Raw genomic sequence first — 22,588 nt, forward strand, 5'->3', positions numbered from 1 at the left:
ATTAAACCGTAAATGCATTCACGATGACTGCCATATACATTTTAGAATTTGTTCCAAATTTCGCTGATATAATCACGATAGTTGTTCTTAGAGGTTCCTCTCTCATTATGCACGACCTGCGGATTCATAGTTTCTATCATCGTAACTCGTATGTGGTGATTCGAGTGTAGTTTTGGCGGACGAATCATTCTATTGGCCCAGCGATATGCTTTTGAGAAGCACACCGGGCAATTGCTCGCTAATTAATGAACCTGCCTCTCTTCGTTCGTATTAATTTAGTAAATATTGATTCGTTCCAACTACTAATTTCGCTTGGTATTTAATTCATCGTTTGTTAGCCGTGGCTTAGATTGTGCATCGTTCTCTTCATTCTCATCTTAAACAGTTCGTGGTATATATACGTCACTCATTAATCGAATATTACATTACCCGTAATTTCGTTAGATCACGTTAATTCCGAGGCATTATACGGTTATAGTTTCGCTGGATTTTCGATATTGCGTAATTACGTGCAGGCAGAGACGTATTAATGGAGTTTCTACCCTATCGACACATTCGCGGTTATCGATAATTATTGTTCTTATCTATCGTAATTTCACGTTCGATGTGATAAATGTCGGGTTTTAACGCGCGGTAACTGCACGATTCCGTTGATCGACGCACCTTTAAACAAAGTAATTAACCGACCTTTCGATTGTCGTTTCGTTCCAATTGATCGATAATTAGCCTGTGATACACGATACCGCGTGTTTCGCACGATAAACGCGAAAGAGGCTGAATTCAATTGGCAGTTCAATTTTTAATTGGTTAATCTAGCTTCTTTGCGCGAGGACCGTTATCCTTGCCACACGGGCCTGTGTTATTATTAAAACTGTGTTAGCATTTCATTTTCGCGAAGGGAAGCTACTCTCTATGGTCTCCTTCGTTTTGAAGGAAGAGAGAACGTCGTGGAAGAAAAGATTTATGGGTCTTCTCCAGAATTTAATATTGATTTTTATAAATTAAATATAGATTTACAGTATCTTGCAATTTCTATATACATTCTCAAATTGGTTTCAGCTTTGACCAATATAATCATGACAGTGGTCTCTCGTTATCCATCTAATGAACTTTCGGAATATTTTATATGGATCATTCATTTTGAAAGTGGTGAAAGCGTATTTTTCTCTGTTTTGAAATATCCAAGTGTTCGCGTTTCCATCGATTGAAAAATCCTGATACGGTCTACTTAGTTTGTCCACGTCTCTATTTGTTTGAGTACAAACGAGTTCATTGCACAAATAGCTACTTGGAAAATTAACTAAGCCATTATCCTTCTTCAGGACTGTGAATGAACTTACGCTACTTTTAAAGTTAGTGGACTGTACAATTGGTTAAATTTTAGTTATTTAAATTTATATTTTATGCTTTAATCTATTATTTCTCTTTGGAAATATCTTGTAGGATATTTGAAAATAAATAGAGTGAAATTAAATAAATATTATAATATCAGACTGCAACATATATACGTGTATCGTCATCAGATACCGATTGTTGATACGAGGTTATTCATGGAGAAAAGAAAATAAGATAACGACAACATGTGATATTTCTTCGAATCTTTCTGCAATCTTAGATTTGCACTTTGATACGATCCGATATGAATGTAAGACTATTATTAATTTAATAATACATTAAACGTAATGATAATTATATTTAACTATAACAATTTAACTTGATAGCAATAATAATAATAATAATAATTTACGAGTATATTACTGGATCGTATTTAAACAACTTGTTCACATCCGCACGCGCAATATTGTCGGGTACAAAGGTTAGAATTACGTTCGTTGTCATTTGCTTCTCATTATCGATCATTCGACTGAACCGGATGCAGATTACAGGAAATGAACTTACATCGCTATCGAAATAAATGACCACGCAGTTCCACCTATTAATAAAATTTCAATCGATTAAGACAAATGAACGTTTTAATATTTAAATTGTTCGCAAATCGAAAGTCCACGTTGAAGTATACGTAAATTTTTCGTCTTCTCAGATTCGTCAAAAATCAACGCTCCATATAACACACACAGTATGAGACATAAAAGCTCTTTTAATTTACTTAATTCCGCATTCTGCATTCTCACGAAACTTCTTTTTTTTTCGAGAAAACTTTTCAATTATGGAATATCCGAAATACATATATTCGAAAGCTGACGGCTCGCGATCAGAAGAGATCTGTGTAATTGAAGTTGTCGGATGAGTTTGCGGGCTTCGTGGTCCTCTTGGCGAACGTGTTCGAAACCTGTTCGACGACGTGCCAGCGCTATGGCGACCCTATGAATAACAAATGAACGCCACCTTCGTGGCTCTCCGCTCTCTCTCAACCCGTCGCTTCCCTTTCCCCTGGCTTCCTCCTCCTCGTGCTGGCTTCACGCCTTCTTTGTTCTTCAACAGCACGTGGATAAGCCACTCTAAAAAATTCAGTGGTAAGTGCCGCTGCCCATTAGCTACCCTCCGTGCTTTATAGTTTCTCCAATTTCTCTTTTTAAGATTCCGGTAGAGACCGGAATACCTGCGGCCTTCGTTGTATCGCGCGCTTCAAAAGCGTCACAAGCAAAAATAATTCAATGCTGTGTGTGTCTGACAAAAGTTAATATCTCTAAAGATTTCTCCGAAGATAGAAGGAATAAGAATCGAAAGATTCCAAGAACAATATTCGATTATCGTTTCCTAGAGTTCTCGTCTTTTTGCCAGCTTTCCCTAATCTTTCTGTAATCTCTTCGATCTTTCTGAGATACTTGTTTGGGTTGCGTCACTTTGCAACACCTGCATCTGCGATGCGTACGGTTTGAGATTAGATTATTCGCGTTTTGTTCGCGTCCGTATCACGTTCTTCCCTTTTTGTTTGTTAGTCTCTTTGTACGGTGTCATGCAAAATTTACTTCATTGCGAAATCAGAGTTTCGCGTAAGTCGTAATTATCGTAATTGCCAGTATGGTTCTTGATGCATACAGGTTCATTATACGAGCAATTACGAGACTGGCAGGTTCAGAGTGTAACTATCTAATTGCACGACTTGAAATATCTGTAATCACGAAACTGGAATTGGTTATCATTCTCGGTTGCATTCAGCGTCTTCAGTTTCAATGGATCTGAGCCGACAGTTTTCTTGGTTTCTCTTCGTTGTTCAATGTCTGGCCCCCCAAAGTTAGAAAAGTAACAGCTTAAACTTGCGTCGTCAAAAATCGATCCAAATGAAGAGAATTATTCCTAACATCTTCTAATTAAAAACCAACAAAAGCGACAAAAGAAGCACGAGGAAATACACGGTAGCTAAAACAGAGAAAGAGATTGGAAATTTTCGATCCAAGGAACGTCGAATAACTCCAATTATTCCTCGCAAACGTTTCACGTCTCAAACGATCTTCAACTACTCCATCAGCATCGTTGAAACCTTGCCAGTACCGTGAAACTTGCTTGAAAATCATCGACGTTACCTGTGAACTCTAAGAAACCAAAAGCGTCGTCCATTCGATAACACTTGTCAGTTCATAGAAGCGGAAATGGGATCCATCTTCATTGAAGATTCATCTCAAGACCGGGGATTCGGAGAAATTCAGCGTACGTCCAGCCTGTGGATTTCGAATCTGCTGGCTAGCGATCGCTCGTACATGCGAACGAAGCTTAAATCCTAGTCCCTGATGGAGTTACAGACACGGCTGAGAAAGGGGATGCTTCGCAAGTGGCAACCTGTCTAAGGATGGGGCGAGATTAGTTCGACTGGCGCGCGTGTTTCCGAACTCAATCTAACGGCGGAAGATTCGGTTTGCAGTTTGGCTTGTTCGCGTACACGCTGGCAGCCAGCCACACCGGAAGACTCGCGATTGTTCCTTGACTTCCGGCTAACCCCTTCTCCTTTCGTTGGGAAACAGACTAATCAGACAATCCACCTAATCAGGCCGGGCTCGTTTGCCTGGATCCAGGATCATACGTCTCAAAGGAGAAGCAATCGACTCTCTTCGCTCACTTGATAATTCACTTATAGCCAATAAGTTTGATCGTGTTCTCCTCCTTTTTTTTTTATTTCGTTGTAGACAAATTCTTTTAGCGCGCGGAGAACGGAAAGTGTATTATCGATTCTTTATCAGTGAAATGGATTAGCTTAGGAACTGGAGTTCGAGTTTCAGACGCCTATATATTCGCTCGAATGCTTATATATCGAAGCGTATCACTGATTTTTTATTATCAAAATGGATTATTTTAGGGGGCGAAGTTCGACCTATATGAGAGATCTTAGAATACGTTGAGAATTAATTATTATCGTACAGGAAACGATAATGAATTGTGAAATTTTCTTATCGTTGCAGTTGATTAACTTGTAGACAAGGCAGTTTAAATTTCAACTGGTTTTACGTAAGCTTGAATGTTTTATTACATAGAATGATGGAGGAATGGAATTGCAGAAGGAACGAAGCTTGACTATGTCTAAGGATTGATTACGTAACATGATAATCAATTTTCATCGTCATTTGAATTTGATTTGTTTTAGTATATGGAGTTGGTTTTGTTTAGTTTCAGAATGGAATTTCGGTATGAAATTTGAATATTAAATTATTTTAGGGAATGAAGTTTGACGATGTTTGTTCCATTGTTTAGTAATATCTGTCGCTAGAGGAAATTGGGAATGGATCGGATAAAAGAAAGAAAGAAATTTTGAAGTCTTGTACGATCGAAATTAGTTAGTTCGGAGAATGAATTTTAAAACTCCACTCGACGTCATTTAAATCAAAGATAATGTATGACGTCCATGCAATTTTATTAGCAACAGTTTGCTTTAATATGGCGTTTCAAATATTCAAGATTCAATTAATTCTGTTTAGCTTCAGGAATCTTGGCAATGATGTTTATTGTACATCTCGGTGCTAGTTTGGTTTCACGTGACGTCGCTTCTTTTTCATACCTTACGTCGAGAAACGTCAGTCCGCGGATAAGATTCATCAGTCAAGGCTAACTCGATTAAGGTTAATTGCCAGTTTTATAAATTTCTCGAGATAAGATGCCGGCAAACAGAGAGCAAAGATCAAGAGACGCTTCCGTTGGATTTCTTCTAAACAAAACGTATCACTGTTTTGCTATTCTGAACATCTCGACGTCATCCATCATCCAATCGTCGATAACGAGCGACTTCGTTCAACGTTGATTGTTTTTACACCGGCAGGCTTCGATTGCTGAATTTCTCTTTTCATTTTAAGAGAAAAATATACAGGGAGCGAGCGAGTTGAACAGGCAACCGATAATTATTTACTCCGATAAAAGTGCAGGCTGTCGTTAGGAACTTTTTCCAGACCAGTGGAGAGAAACCGAAGCTTCCGGGAAGTTTCCCAATTTTTGTCTCTTGTCCCGTTCCTCTTGTGTGAATTTCGCGGCCTGTCCTGTTCGCAAGAACATCCGTCCAAAGAAAAAAGACGTCCGTTTCGTTTCTAGTAACCTACGGATATTACCAGGGAAACCAAACTGCTCCGCTTCATTTGCATATTTCAGTTAAGTATCGATGCAACACTCCTTCCCTTTTTTTTTCCACCCCCATGAGAATAAAATGATAATTAGGTTGTTCCTAACTGTTTTTGTTTTGTCGTTTTCGTTTAGTGTGAAATAATTTTAGTTATTTCGTAACAGTCCTGCGTAACGTAACTTTGCTTGAAAGGTAAGGAACAGGGTGAATTTCAAATGTTTTAACGTATTTTGAAAAATGAAAAAAAAAGAAAAGAACAGTAGATGTGATATGTTAACTAACTAGACCGAACAAATAAATCGGAGATACGGAAAACTGTTTCTATGATTTAGACAGAATATGTTTTATTGTGAATACTATAAATATCTCAGTTCCTTCATTCGGTGGCGAACTACAGATTCGCACGTTTGTTTTCATAACTCTTTCATCAGATGTGAAACATGAATTTCTACATTTATTCCTAAATTGACATTATCATTGCGCAGAATAAAATACTATGATGGATAGCATAGCGTTTTATTTAGGTAAACAAAACATGTGAGATACTTGAAACGTATAAAAAGAAGAAAATTTTATTTATATCATCAGAAGTACTTTTCACTTTCACCTCTTTATATGCTCACATCGTACTTTATAAACTTCGAACTCTCAACGTCAAACACTGAAATTCGATGCTGAAAATCAATCGGGAAGAAAGTTGCGAATTAAACGTTACGCGTCGCGACGCGTCACGTGCGATGTTGTCGCCTAGCATAATTTCATAGATCGATATAATTTTGAAATAGACCGGTATAACCTTAGCGACAGCTAACGTTCTTGCTTAAAAATAATTCATAGAAGTCGGAGAAGAGCTCGGACCGCAGTGTCCGACGAAACTAAACAAGAAAGTTAATTAATACGACGAACAGGCTGGATACTAGTTCGATTCCGCGCGGAATCGTTTTCATAAAACGACACTCGGACAGCCTAGTTACACGGCTGCACGTAGACAGGCAAGACGTAATCAGTCAGTGTATATGAAAGCGTGACCTAAGCCTTCGTTACTGCACGTGCATGCGCCATGAAATTGCATTAGTGATCACTGCATATTGAGGTAGACTGTGTGCATTCTGACCTGTGCACACAGAAGCGCGCGACCAGGTACACGTACAGAGGCTCGTGTACACTTGCACGAATTGTATGAAACCCCAACTAGATATGCACGGTGTGCCTACTTTAACGATCTCATCAATTGCCGGTTGGCCAATATGTGCAGTGGCCGTCGGTTCTCCCCTATCGATTTTCACACCCCCTCGCCAAAAATCATCACCGACCAATGCCTGCGCCACACGTAGCCTTTTTTTTCTATTTTCATTTTCCCGCGTGTATATCCGCTCCATTGGAAATTGGTTTACTGGGTTAACAGGAAATAATTAACACGAAACTTTCGATACGATTGCTTTGTAGTTTTTTTATTTTTTTATTTTTTTTATTCTTCTTTTTTGTTTTTTTAGAGGAATTATAAATACACAGTACGCTTGAAAAATTTATAGGATTTATACGTTTTTCGGTGGCGAATTTTATGCAGTGACATTTATTGTCGTTTTGAAGCTGTATTTACATGCGCAAATGAGCATCGGTGAATGTGAGTATATCTCACGAGTGCAGATCCGCTGATATTTACGCGCGTTCATGTTTTTTTGCGATTTTAATTTAGACAAAAAACTGATTCTTGCATACTTTGGATGTTTTATTTATTTTTTGCATATTTCCCACATCCTGTACATTTTCGCAGCTCGAAATTTTCTATAAGTACGTACAAATCCACAGTCTTTCGATGACTATCGAACGCGTATACTACGTCATTTTTATGTTACGTCTGCCATGAAAGTTCTTTTTCTCAAAACTCTTCGTAAGAACCATCTAGCCATATCTCAAAGTGGTAGAAAATTCTTAGCTATCTATCCAAAGCAAGCGTAGTTTCTTTATCGAAAGAAAAGACGAATTGTAAGAAACACAGTAAACATTTCGTCATACACGATGATTAAATTAATGACAAAATTAGACAATTCCATACTACGTATAAACGAGCGGCATTGGTCTGCTTTGCCTGCACGCGTAGAGGACAGTAGTTTCAAGGATATTAAAATTAATCCCCCTAACGAATCGATGCGGACCCCGCGTTCATCTTTGTGCTGATATCCGATTACCAAAGACGCCATGAACGTCCTTCAGAATGATTCCAATCCGTCGCGAGAGACTCCGTCCAATCGTATTATGAATTAAAGCCTCGTCTAGACGCGAGGATCGCCTAGGGGATAATTGGAAACAGAATCCAGGCAAGCGGTTATCTCCGGAGAATGTTAAGATGATCCCTCGTCCGTCCTGCGTTTCCCACGAAATTACCCGCGACTAAAATACACGTAGCTGCCGGCTTGACGTATCTCGCGGCATCGCGGTCTGAATCTATAAAGGGGAACGCAAACGAATTAACGTGATTCTTATAAATAACGAATCAGCTCAGCATATTCACGGAGCATCGGAGTTTAGTAATTACAAGCTGTACCGCATACTCGATCGTTGTTGATAATTTATGAGTCTGAATGTTTTCTGGTTTCTTATTGCTAGATAATAACAATCGAATGTAAAAGCTCAGAACGTGCTGATCGATTAATATAGATTAGGAGAATAGATGTAGTACTGTCGCGAATTAAATTATTTATCTGTGGAAGTTTAGTTGCAAAGCTACGATTATTTATGCCAGTTCTTCGTGACAAGTAATCTTACGGATGTATTAGGTCGCCTTTCAAAAGTTTCTTTCGCAAATTTTTTGTTTTATATTATTTCATTGAATTGTATATTATCCATTTTGTTCTATTACTACAAAATGTAGTAATAATTTTGTGGTAATAGAACAAAATGGATAAAGCAGAAAATATTGTGCATTTATTTTCTTATAGAACGAAAGAAACTTTAGGGACGATCTAATAGAGATGATAATGAATTGTTAACGAATTTTTGTTTAATTTCTTAAACAACGCATAATATATTTATGAAATACGTTCATGATACATATTCAAATATTTGTGTAAATCACCGTAGATCTATAAACTTCTCGACTAAACTACCATACTTTTAGTAATATAAGGAAATACAAACAAGTTAAAGATCGAAGAATTTTTTGTTTCTATTAAGATTGATCCTGTTCGACGACAATCCTTGCGCGAGAAAGTAATTGGAAATGTGATTTACATCTACTTTCGTAGGAATTAGCAAAGAAGAGTACAGATTAAAATTTCTTCTCCAACTCGTACGATTGTCTCTTAAACTTGGTAAAAACTCTGAAAGTTGTTAGGACGAACACAAGTGTTGAATTATGTTGAGTTTTGACGCCACGGTGACGAGATCACCGTGTAGTTACGTAGGTAATTCGATGCTTTGACCTGGCACAGAGTTTAATCCTCGGGAGTATACGTACAGCAACATGCATATTAAACGCATCTACGCGGAATGGAGGCACACGCATTATGTGGAACAACGTAGTCGAGTAAACGCAGATTTCGAAAGAAGAAAACGAGCAAAAATCCAGATACACGTCTCGACACATTTTCTACCCTCGTAGTCATTTTCTCTACTCGATGAGTATGTTTGCACACGATACGTATTTCTTTAGATCGTTTACTAGAAGTTGGATTGTTGGATTAGCCTGTGCAACGTAAGATAGAAAATTTATGGTGCTGCGTATAAACGGAATGTGCAAAATTTAATATCAATGTAGATCAAGTTATTCGAAGAACAGAAATTCCAGAAGGTTTTATATCCATTTGCTGTTGTTCTGTATGAGCGAGATATAAATAAACAAATCTGAACTATCTAAGTTTAGAATTTAGAAAGAATTTAAATTCTGTAGATAAAATGGAAAATGTATTGTGTTATATATAACGAAAATTGCAAGATTTAATATCAACTTATATCAAGTTATTGGAAAAGTAAAAATTCCAGAAGATTCTATATCTATTTGCTGTTGTTTCGTATTGGTAGGAATATAAATGAACAAATCTGGACTCTTAGAAAATTGGAGAATTCCCTAGAAAATATAATTTAAATTTTTTAGATGAAATGAAAAATGTATAGTGTTACGTATAAATAGGAATTGCAAAATTGAATATTAGTACGAATCAAGTTGTTCAAAAAATAACAATGCTAGATGCTTTTATATTCATTTGCTGTTGTTTAATATCAATAGATATAAAAATAAACAGGGTCTCCTATACTGCATCGTAACCTAATCCGCAGTGACTGAAGAGTTAAGATACTTAAAAACGTTATAAAATTAATTTCTCTTCTTTCTTCGTGTTTCATCTTGTAGAACGCTTTCATGGAGAACGATAACCATTTCCCTTGTCAAGGATCATGAAAGAACGTTCATAGGGTTTCTACAAACCACGCGATAAAATGACGTGCTCATAGAAGTCTAATGTATCGTTCTCACACGCCAGCTGCAGTTCGCAAGATTACGTTAATTAGCGTATGCAAAGCCAAATTGCTTCCGTATCTTACTACGTCGTCGGTTTCATCGTGAAAAGAATTATGCACGGAAGCAAAAAGAGAATCGCAGCGACGATGACGAATTTCCATGGAAGGAAATTAGTCACCGTATATGTACAGTGACTCACGAAAGCATTTCAACGTCCTATAAAACGGAATAACTTTTTTAATATCGGGCCAAAAGACTCGAGTTTTTTTAAGAAGTTAGATCGATTAGTTTACTGGATGATGCGTCGAAAAAGTTTTGTAAAAGTTGCGATTGATCGGAGTCACGAAATATATTTCTTTAATTTTCATTATAAGCTCAAGTGGGTCTATTTTCTTCGCGATCACGTTTGATCCAACGTTAAAGAAATTATTCTGTTTTAGAGGTCTGCTCGAATACTTTCGTTAGCCACTGATATAACACGAAGACTTTTCTTCCGTTTTCTGGAACGTTAGCGAGAGATGACATTATCGAAGTGAATCATAACCACATTAATATGTTGTTCGTGGTTGACGTTATTTATAAAACAGCACACGACGGTCCTTGGAATTAATGGTGCAGTGGACAATGGAGATTAGCATGGCAGAGGTCGTTTCGTGATCACTGTGACCAACCGTCCAAAGTATATACCGATCTGTTCATCAATCTTCTTCTTCTACGGTCGAAAGGCTGTCCGTGCTTTTTTCTGAAACGAAAGAATATGCATCCGTCGTTGAAAGTATTCGAACGCCATAAAAATCTTGCATGTTCATGCCGTACGTGTTGCATGAAATGTTTTGAAATTTCATTGACGCAATAACGAGACACGATTGTGACGATTATATTGTGTGAAATTCTCCTTATAGAAATTACACGATATTTACTTGTATTTGGACACTCAAGACGAGATTCGTATTTCTTTGGAGATTCGTGAAATTAATTTTCTTTATAAACGACGGTGTAAAAGAATGGTGTAAAGAAAAGTTGCTTTTAAGACATTTTATGATTGCTGTCGTGGTTGATATTTACAGAAGGAATAAGATAATTGAAACTGATCGGAAGTACTCCTCCGCCTTCGAGATAGCGTAATCAAGATAGTGTCGGTTAGATATCTGCATCCGGGAGACAGATTGAACCAAACATTTCTTTTTTCTTATTTTTTAGCAGAGCTTTCCACCATAAAGTGATATTTACGCATTTATTATGTAAAATACGCCTTGTAAATAATACATTGCATTTACCTACGTATATCAAAAATCTAAAACTATTTTCTTCTTGAAGAGAAGGCAAGTCATGGAAAGAGAAAATAGAAAAGGAGATGATGGGAGGGGATTAAGGGATGCAACAAGAGAGAGGGAAATTAGAAATAGAGGAAAAGAGAGAATGGAGGACAAATAAAGGAAGGGATGAAAAAATAAGGAAATATGTATATTTTGTTCGGTAATATGCTTTCTTTTTTTTTAATATTTTATAAATTACACTGAAATGTACTCCACGTATTCATATAGCTTATGTGCGAAAGTAGACACTGCAGCGCAGTTTAAAGCTTCGTCGCCTCCTAAATACAGCACAACCTTCAACTGGAATTTCTTTGGACAACGACTTCACCAGGGATGAAAATTGTCTTCACCAAACGAGCTTTTAAAAAGCAATTTTCTAACACAATCTGTTCCTTGAATTGGTTAGATCCTTCTAGACAGACAGTCCTATTCCCTTTCTTATTCTGATAAAGTACACGAAAAAACGTAAAGTAAGATGATATACACACAGTTTATCGCAAAAAGAAAAGATCTTTTCAAGACTTGAAGAAACCAGTGGCGACATCGATACGAAATTTTTGTCACATAGAAATACATCCTTCGTTATCATTATGTGAAGTTTTTATGGCGGCTAGATCATTAGATACAGCGTTATAATCAACAAATTACAAAAAAAAAGCAAAAGAATTACAGAATTTATTTCTGTTGCATGATATTGAACGCACCTAACTGTTTTTCTTGATTATTTTTGCGACAGAACATATACATTATATAATGTATAATGACTCAATTTCGAAAAGAAGAGATTTAGTCTGACTCTCGTCTATAGATATGGTATACACGAAGGATTGAGGCAATTAATTCAAAGCACCTTCAAACATCTCTGAAGTTGGTTAATTAAGGTGTCGTGATATCCACGCCCTTGTTAGGATTCCTTCTATAAAGTCGATTCGCCAAGAAGGTTCTTGAGATACATTGACCTCACTTAAATCGACTTTGTCTTGCAAAAGCCTCGCCTCGCTCTCCTTTTCATGGTTTGCATTAATATCGAGAAAACATAACTACAGCGACTCGCGAAAGTATTCCGAAACTTGTGGGAACTTTCATCGCGTCATGCGAAACTTTCATAAGGATGTAATAAGACACGATTATTACGCTTATATTGCGGATATTTATGCAAATTTCCTATCTTTAAGAACGTTTCCCATTCTAGTCTTTGTAATTATGGAAATTCACATTTTTTTTACTGGTGTTTGGCATATTTTTTGTCCATTATGTGCATTTTCTTCGTGCGTCTTCTGTATATTAAAAATTTTCCCTGAATTCGCAAACATCCATCCGGCGATATAACGAATCTCGTTACTAATAAAGTCTGGAAATATTCCAGAAAATGTAAAAAATGATGTCAACTTCGTAAATTGTGAAATACAGGAAAGTGACGATTCTACGAACATTATTGTTTTTCAATTTAGCTTAAAATCGATCGTTGTTTATCGGTCATATTGGACGAATGATCTTACGAAGTTAAATTATTCATTTCTCGAAAACCGAATATTAGTCGTCCACTTATACAGTGAAATTAATAAAAGGCAAAGTCAATTAGTTGAGCAGCTCGAATATTCAAATACTTTCACGAATCACTGCACAATCACACACACACATACACAACACACCGAGATACTTAATTCTCTTATAAATCACAGTGAACAATAAGCGATTGGAAAAATAATTATTCTCTGTTGATCGACTCGAAAAACCAGGTCAACTTACCATCATCACTGTAACATAATCTTTCGTCGTTTCGGAGACCCAGATACGTTGTTATGAATAAATGAATTCCGCATTGTCTGGTTGGGAAAGTTCCACAGGGGAAAAAACGAGACGCGTTGCGTAACTCAGTCGCAATAATGGCACACAGGGGAAATGGGTAGAGAGGGGAAGACGCAGGATGATTAAGGTGACAATTAGTGTGCTGATTAATTTTAATAGATCGCGCGCCGAGGCCGACCGTGATGGCTGATAAAGTTTTCAGGAAAAAGCAACTTTTACGAGCGTCCCTGAAGCTCGTTATTGCCGCACCGGATTCCTATAAAATTTACGAGGCGAACGTCTGAATAGTTGTTATGTATGGAATTCCGGAAATATTTTTCGCCCTCATTGGCCCCGACCGACTCGGCCTTCGAGTGTTTTATAGTAATTGCACCAGCAACCATCGAATTTAATGTCAAACGGAAACGTGGCTGCGTTTAAATATTAAGTTTGCATACGAATTGTTGCTTTTCCCAACGTTTCAACTTTTAGTGGTCGATATCCGTCCCCGAATTTTGTTTCATCATCGATTATCTAACGGATCAAGGAGGAAGAAATTTGGTATAAATTACGTAGAAAATTGGAGCTTCTAGATGGAAACGGCATTAAGGAAGCTTTATTTTATATCTTTCACCATGTTTTTATATTATATGTCCGCATTATACATTTTAATATTACAAATCCGTATTATTCGTTTTAACGTTATAAATAATTTAGTTGATATTTTTCATCATAAATCTTCTTAACTCTCGGGGAATATCGTTTTTCACTAACCCGATCGTCATCTTGGATCTTTCATTCCTTGGCTCTGATTTCTTCTTATTTTCGGTCTTTAAAAGAACCTGAAAAAATTCCGACGTACTTGTCGTAGTCCATAATTTACTATACTATATAAGCCGTACTTTGCACAAATGCTTAAACCCTTTTGCAATAAAAATAAATACCTCCGACATCTTCGTTTCGGAGGGATTAAACAATGAAAATTTCGCCTGGAACTCGGCAACCCATATTACAAGTGGAAGGTTAATATCGAATATAATTGTTGGGACATTTAGATGAGAATATTACACCATTTGAATGGAAGAGTCCAAGATGATAATCACAGGGTTTTTAAAGACTATTTGTACGAAGTTGGTCAAGATTGTGGTTAGCTGTGATTGTTGGAGTTTTTATGGTAATTCTTCCTTACCATTCCGCAAACACGGGAAAAAGACTGATTGAGATTTCCACTTCCGAGTTGGGAAAGTTTAGGCTGTCAGGTGTTTTCGACGTAAATCGTGTTCATTCGGACTGATTTCAATATCGCAGCTAACTTCATCGGACTTGCGACGAGATGGAACTTTCGTGGCCTGATTCTTCGGCGTGACTAAGATATTAACGAAAATTATTATATCGTCTGTAAATTTTACTTTACCTATCTGTTAATAAAATGAACTAAACTAAACAGATCGGATGTGCCATTATTAAAACGCATATTGCAGCATCTTTCACAAAACTTCGTCCGAAATGATTTACTTAATACTTACTACTCTTCTGTTTGCGATAAAATCGTAATAAAATTCTGTTTATTTTTCTGTTTATGAATTTTCTCAAACTTTAAAATTAATGAATTGTTTGTAATGAAACTTGTAAACGTTATTTATGAATATACTATGTGTATTATACATTTTCAAAATTATGTATATATTTATATATATTAGAATAAAAAATATATTGGCTCAATATATACACGAATGATGTATACACAGCATGTACAATATATAATTTCAAAATGTATGACACTTATAATATATTCATAAATAATATGCACAAGTGTTTCAATCATTTGACAAATCAGTGTATAGTTTATTTAATTTTTACCTTTCAAATTCGAATGGCTACCAGCTATCAGCCTTACTACCGTGCATAATTTGTACACAATACCACAATACTATTTTTCGTGTACACTGTGACACTTATTCCTCTACTTCTTATAGCTAGTTTGTCCTATCTTATTCTACTTTGTCCTATGCCACTATCGTCGCCCCGTGAGTCAGTATACATGAAAAAATAAGTAATTTTTGCAATTCGTTATTTTTATAGCTTGATTTTTTCAATTTTTTGACCAATGAAACGAACGAAGAACTTATGGTGAATAAAAAATCTACAGACGTTACAAGGAAAAAGGTACGAATCGCTACAGCTCTGTAAGAATAAGTCGAGAACAGCATCTACAGCAAGTTCAGCCATTCCTTTGATTCTCCAGATAATTCAAAAGATTGAGCGCGACGCGTCGTCGAACGATCAGTATGCAAGTCGGCAAGCAGTGGCTCAGCCATTCTGCGACTTCCTTTCCGGAAAAAGGAAGAGAACAAGGATGAAGACTTTCCGCTGAAACAGTAGATCAACCATCGTGAAACAAGCTTTCTCTTTTCCGTTTCGACCCTCTTTTACAAACCACAGGACAAAAGAAATTCTTTAAAGCAACACTTACCTATAAACTGTCAACTAGACGAATAAGGAGTGAAAAATTGCCCGCCGTAAAGATTCAATCTATGGATCTATCAAAAGGATAAAGAATCGAGTGGAAATGTGGTTGAAGCATAGTCGAACTGAAATTATTGGGTCGTTTGGAAAGTTTGTAGCGTGTTTCGTAGTTTACTGAGATGGTCAAGACATAATCGAATCGAATGATGAGTTTTAATTTTAGTTGGGTACTAAATGAAAAAGGTAAAAGAAAAATATACTGGGTGGCAAATTTTTGTAGAAATTTATCCTGGATAGTGATTAGTTTCGTTCGTCGTATATTATACCGAACATTTTAATTTTTATGTTTTATACATTTTTACATACCGTAAGCATTCTATATAATTCACCATCAAATCTCCCGTAAATGAATAAATTCTATCTATCACATTAAATCTATTTACCACGAAGTTCCATTTTTCGATATGATAGTATCGAGCTTCGAATATCAACGAAGGCCATCCAATAAATTTTTTATCTTAACACGTATGTCCAATGCCATTCGCTGGAAATAATTTACTGTCATTTATCCTGACTTTTACGAAGCCTTCAATTGCGAAACATGGGATACTTTAACGACCTGCAGATATCCCTGAAAATAATAAGTTTAACAGAAATCGAAGTTCCTCTACAGCTGTCAAAAATTCTCTTGAGATAATGTACGTGTTACACATTTTTCTTCAATTTTACCGCGGATATTCTAAACCTAAGCTAATACAAGAAAGAAAAGACAGACAGCGACAAAGGGAGCAAAAAGATGAGATTTTAGTGGACTGAAGAAGTAACAGGGAAATGTACGTTATCGTGGACACGTGTCACGCATACGCGACTAAACCCTTCCAGCCGGAGATAAGCCAAGAAGCACGCCTTAACGGTGTTCACGTACCGCCATGGGAAACACCTTCCTCGCTATGGGATAGCCTATCAGACAGGCGGGGAGCCCTTAGATCCAGCGTGAAACGAGGGGTCAGGCTCGTGTCGACAATGTCCCATGCATTTTAAAAGGCCACGAATTGCGTTTTTTGAACCATCACACATGTAACCCAGACATTCAGCATCTCTGAACTTACACCATCGGCCAAAAATTTAGTATCACTTCTCAGTCGATTCTACCGAATTTCCTGCTATAATAATTTCGTTATTAATCGTTCCTGTTAGCTCTTCTAGTTTGATAAATCTCTGATGAAAATGTTTCTCAAGATAGCACAGATCTTGTAACTGATTTTCTTTCGAATTCTTGAATATTAGTAGTTCCATGTTACTGACTGGTGGTACTATATCATTGAATATTATCAAGTACTCTGTTTTGCTTCTTTTTTAAGGTTTGCTCGATGTACGTGTAATTCTTAGATCATAGACTGACGTAGCGTTTCTTGTTTGTTTTAGGAAGAACAGTTCGACGCTGGAGAAATTTCATCTACAAATTTCCAGGACAGAACTATATCCGCAGAACTCGAAGTACGTGGACCAATTGTTGCACGAAATCGCGACGAAGCCTATCGTTCACGTTGGTGAGTGTCTTTGTTCTCCAAATGTTCCCCTCTTTTAACAAAATTCGTATTTGCGAGATATCGATGATGCATTTTAAACCTGTCAGTAATTTTTTTAATTTTTTGGGACGATAAAGTCCTGCTAATTGAATTTACGTGTTTAAACGTAATTTGTTATTATACGAAGGAAAAATCATAAACAGTAGAGAGAATCGGCGAACTTCTATGAATTGTTCGTTCTTCGATGGTCTCAGGTAAAATGCAATTCTATCGTAATGTATTTGAAACGAATGAAATCGAAGATTGTAAATTAATTTTCTAAGACAAATAGATCTATTGCCAATTTACGTTTATTACCAGCCGGGTAGATTTATGAAATTCTTCGTAAACGAACAGAATTGCGATGCTCAGTAGAATCAGACGCCACTGGTCAGACCTTCGTTCCAAGCCAATGCAGCGCATGATAATCGAAATTCCCGAACATCCGAGTAATGCTACGCGATCGAACATACTGTAATATAAATTTTCGAGCGACAGTGCACGCAAATCGTGCCCGGAATTTTTCCTACGGCAAAATAATAGATGGTAAGCCAGCGGAGCCCGTACGTGGACGTTTATTAAATTTTACGTGGCTCGAAATAAATCGACGTCTTCCTTCCTCCATTCTTTTCTCAGTCGATACAACGTTCCGCGGAAAAATGTACAAAGAGGGAAAAGATTTGGCTAAATTATTACCTTGATCGGTAAATTCTATCGTTTTATATATAATGGAAATTTCTATTAATTGAGTTCTCATATAATATGCCTTGTTACTTTGCAGAAAAACACAACCTTTATGTATATAACAGAGATTGGTATTAATTAATCTTTAAGCAAATCATTAGCTCGATTAAAAAGTTCTGTCGTTTTTATTGTTCGAGGGGAAAAGGTCAAGTGTTTTATGTTACGACGGAAATATCTGTTAATTAACCTTTAAGTAAATCATGAAGTTGATGAGAAAGTGCTGTCGCTTTTATTTTTCAAGAGGAAAAAAATCAGGTGTGTTCAACAATATAGCAGAAATTCCTATCAATTAATCTCTTACATTGATCAGAAAATTCTGTCGTTTTTATTTCTTGACAGAAAAAAGCCAATTGCCTTTGCCATAAAACAGGAATTCTTCTTAATTAATCTTCAATAAATATTCCCTTGTTACTTTGAAAAAAGGAATTATCTTTTGAAATTGTTGTTAATTAATCTTCAGGTAAATCATTAGCTTGATCAAAATATTTTGCCATTTTTAGATTCTCGAAAGGAAGAAGTCAAATATTCTATATTATAACAGAAATTGCCTTTAATTGATCTTTAAGTAAATGGTTAATTTGCTCAGAAAATTCATATCGCGTTTGTTTCTTAACAAGAAACTATCGGTTGCCTTATATATATGATACAAATCTCGGCTAATTAATCTCTGTATCCCTCGTTACTCATGATTTTCCACCATCTGTAGTAGACTAGTAATTTCCTTCGTCGTCGAAGAACGTGCCATTTTTCGTAAATTAAGTATCCAAGAAGTCAAACAAAAGTAATTTAGACAAAAATGAACCGTGAAAAGAGATCTCGCACGGTATCGAATTGACTAATTATCTTTGTAATATCCATTTTTCGATAGAGGATAATGAAGGCATTCGATGAAGGGATAATCGTCCATTCGGTGGACAACGAAACCGTGACAGACAGTGAAACGCGTGTTCCCATCGCCGTTCGTTCCATCGTCGCGAGCCAGGGAGCTAACGAAGCCGACGCAACAAATGAAACGAGCTGGGAGGAGGGAGGGAAGGGTGGAGATCGGGGAGAGAAGGGAATTAGACGAGCCGGCATAAAATTAATCTGGAAACGGTGGCGCAATAATCTTCTCTGTTGGAATTAATTTCTCTCCGGCCCATGAAGCCAGACAATTAACCGGTGTTATTGTGGCCGTGGCTTTGTGCTTAGTAATTGCTACTACGCGGTTCATTGACTAACAATGCCGCGCGATCGTCCGATCCTACGGAAAGAGCAGAATAGACAGACAGGAGAGGAGAGAGAGAGAGAGAGAGAGGAATGGAGGAAGATCAGCTCTCACAGACTTTCGGAGCGTAACGTTTTAAAATTAGATCTGGCACTATGTCGCACGCTCAATTTCCGCTTCGATCATTATGTCCACTCTTGCTCGATTATTTTTATTCACCATACGTGTACCACTTACATTTCTATTTCTTTCTTCTTCGTTTTACATTCTTTCAGTGGCGAATCGAATGGCAATTGTTGGAGGCTTTTGATTTACCTTTTGTTCCTTTTCGAACTGGAACGGAATCCATGAAATTTGTCGTGCTTCTCTTTTTTTACTTTTTCTTGTTGTTTCGTCATTAAATGGATTCGACATCGACGAGCATTGATTTGCATTTGACGATTGATGCATAGGAAATGAACAATTATTAATAAAATTATTAGTATATTTTCGTATACAGTTAATGATTGGCATTTTTAATTATTTATTTAATACTCATTCGCAAGTTGTACAATTCTCGCGAATAATTTGACCGCAAGCGCCGACATATTATTAATAACTATAAAATAGACTGTAGAATATTTTGATATTCGTATTCTTGCAGAAAATTTCCTTTGAATTTGCATATAGCCATAGCGACCCAAATAATTCCCAGCAATAAAATCACGGATTAACGTAAACCATAAAACGTAACATCTTTAATAGTTTTCAATAATAAAATTCAAAATCAATAGAAACCATAAGATATATCAACAATCGTAAAAGAGAAAACGTCTTCATTCTCTTTTCTTTACGAATTTTCAACATCTTGAAAATGATAGAAAATGATAAGCAGATAGTTCGAGCGGCTTTTGGAACTCGTCACGTATATGCGTGACGCGTGGTGGCGAAAGGGTGAAAGAAAATTTAATCAAAGATCGAAGTGGACTTTTCAAACATCTCGTAGAGAAACCGGGTCGCAGGATTTCTAACAAACTGAGAAGTTTCGCGTACCGAAGCCGAGTGGGTCGATGTAATTTTGATAGTATACAGTCGATGCGATAGTTTGTTGAACAAATCACGATGCAGAGGTAGCAGGAGGAAGTTAAATCAACGGCAACCAGTGGCTGGTCGACGGAGATGCAATTATTAAGCGGTATCGGGCTGGCGTGAAGGAAATGAGATCGGCGATCAGAAGGGAGAACAGGACAAAGACGGTGCTCCGGTATCTTGGTAACAAAGCAGCCCCATCCAACTTCCTAGACAATAATTAAATTACTTCAGAGTGAATTTCGTCACTCGATACGATGAAAACTGAGCTGTGGTATTATCAGGTCACGGTCCTCAAAAACTTATCGTTTCTAATTTCCTATCGTTTATTTTTCTAAAACAGATGGTGTCAATTTAATACAATATGGTAATTAAATACAAACATTGTTAGAGAATTTCAGTAGATTAATAGATCGAAATATTCGGAATTTATCGGATCTTCTATTCGATAGTAGTCGAGGACTGTCAGAATTTCAATAGCTGCTGATGGTTTTCCAAGAAGATAGCACAAATTGAGGAATGAAATTTTGGTAAATTAATCAGTTAGCAGTTTTTCACGAGTATATTCGTCATGAAGAAATGACAATATTCTGTGTTATAACAAGTATACTCGTCGTGCGTAAAATTGCAATTTTAGTGAAAACTAAAATATATTTGTAAATTTTATGATGTTTTGAATAGTTGGAGATTAAGAAGAAGTAAAAAGAACTGATAAAAATATATAAATAATTATTATGAAAAATTTGTATATAGTGTGAAGAATGCGATACATTTTAGGCACTCACTTTTCAAAGAGATCGCGACAGCTAACTGGTTAACGTATTGAAATGTTCAGGACTCCTTGAATTTTTAACCTGACAATTCTTGATATTAATCAAAGTTTTTTTGCCTGGCAAAACATTTTAGACATTAAAGACATTAAATTAAACATTAAAGACATTTAATTCAGCATTTTAATTGAATCGTTTGTTTTTGAGAAAAAACAGCGTCAATCAAGAAGCAAATTTTCGTGAATTAAACAATCAAGATGTTTCAAATGTATCAAATCTTTAACGTCATCAGAAAATATCCAGAAATTCGTTCATTTATTGGAAAACAATTTAAGAGACTTCTTATCAAACGTTTATCTGACTCATCGATGAGGTAGTAGCTGTCGATAAACACCCAGAGTTTTCCTTACGCCAGCTTTTCCGAACTTTCCTCTTTTTCCCTCTTCGCGACCTTTGAACTTTATTCGAGTTCAAGGTAAAACCAGCTCACACAATCAAGTTCGAAAATCGATGAGTATCCGGTGTGTAAAGCAACATCTGACACAAATTGAAACGCTTCCGAGAAACCAGTGACCGAAATGTTCCGCGAAGTCGTGACTTTTAATCGCGTAACAATGGTAATGAGCTATGCAACAGAGGTTTCTCGTTTCTTTCGTTGCGCAACGTCGTTTTTCAAGTTTCAATGCCAATTTTAATTACCTAGATACACGTCACGTTTTTTACTTGTCCTTTCAACCATTTCATTATTTAATATGGATACCAGTGGGAAGAAATTGCAACATGGTTAACACACCTGACGTAAGTAATGACTGATAAAGCATTTGATAACTCGATAGAGAAAAGAGGGAACGTTAATTTGTTTCTTTTGTAAAATAAAAAGAAATGTGAGAATTAACGATAGTTAAGTTTCCAGTCTACCATTCTTAACTTAAGTATGGAACAAATCTCAGTTGAACGACAGGAAAAATTTTCGAAGCTTCTAACAAATTTCCAAAGATGAAGCATCTATCTGATAATTTATATAACCTTAAGAGTAAACTATTTTTATAAAACGAATAGCAATAGTCATTTTCTTAGCACTTTCACTTCATCATAAATAAAATGAATGTTCGAAGAAAATGCCGGAATCATAGACTGGTTTAGTTAATTGAAAAAAAAAATAGGAGTAAATTAGTTTTTACCGAGTAAGTGGCGGTTTAAGCTTCGAGCAGCCAGGATCTAAGTAGTTCGAGTCAATAATTCCAGCTACGCGACGGCAGGCAGACGATTAATTGTCCTGTATGATAAATTGACCGCGGGTAACCCAGACGGCTGGCACCTAAATTAGGCATATATCATTTATGAAATTGACACAGTGGACGACGCACGATCGATATTACATTCCGTACGTCTCTGCCAAGAAATTTTTCCCGTTCAACTTGCTCGAGCTTTGCGGGACGCATCGTTTTCTCTTCTGTCATAAAAACTCGCGAAATTATATCATCCAGGAACTTTGGATTAAAATAAATTTACCCTATCTGCATGCTCCACATGGCATTTTAATACTATCTTTGACAGAGAAATATTTTTTTTTCACTCCTTTTCTGCTTTGGATCCTTATCTTATTTTGTTAATTTCTACTTTGAATTATTAACGTTTTCTTTTCGATGGATAAAATTTAATTTTAATTTGTTTAATTTGTAGAACATTTTGGATGTATTTTTAA

At 36.4% G+C, this 22,588-nt stretch overlaps 1 protein-coding gene across 4 annotated transcripts in view; it reads left to right on the top strand.

Moving 5' to 3' along the window:
* LOC117155145 (extracellular serine/threonine protein CG31145) overlaps nt 1-22,588 on the top strand; it is a 93,028-nt gene that overhangs the window by 47,383 nt on the left and 23,057 nt on the right. For all 4 annotated transcript variants that reach the window (XR_013059706.1, XR_013059705.1, XM_033330779.2 and 1 more), the window contains exon 2: nt 16,952-17,076. Coding sequence is in view for 2 of the 4 variants with exons in the window: in XM_033330779.2 (XP_033186670.1) it covers nt 16,952-17,076 (125 nt within the window). In the remaining 2 variants the exon portion in view is untranslated. The remainder of the gene's footprint in view (nt 1-16,951; nt 17,077-22,588) is intronic.

This window comes from Bombus vancouverensis, chromosome 12 (assembly GCF_051014615.1).
Source record: "Bombus vancouverensis nearcticus chromosome 12, iyBomVanc1_principal, whole genome shotgun sequence".
Taxonomy (NCBI): domain Eukaryota; kingdom Metazoa; phylum Arthropoda; class Insecta; order Hymenoptera; family Apidae; genus Bombus; species Bombus vancouverensis.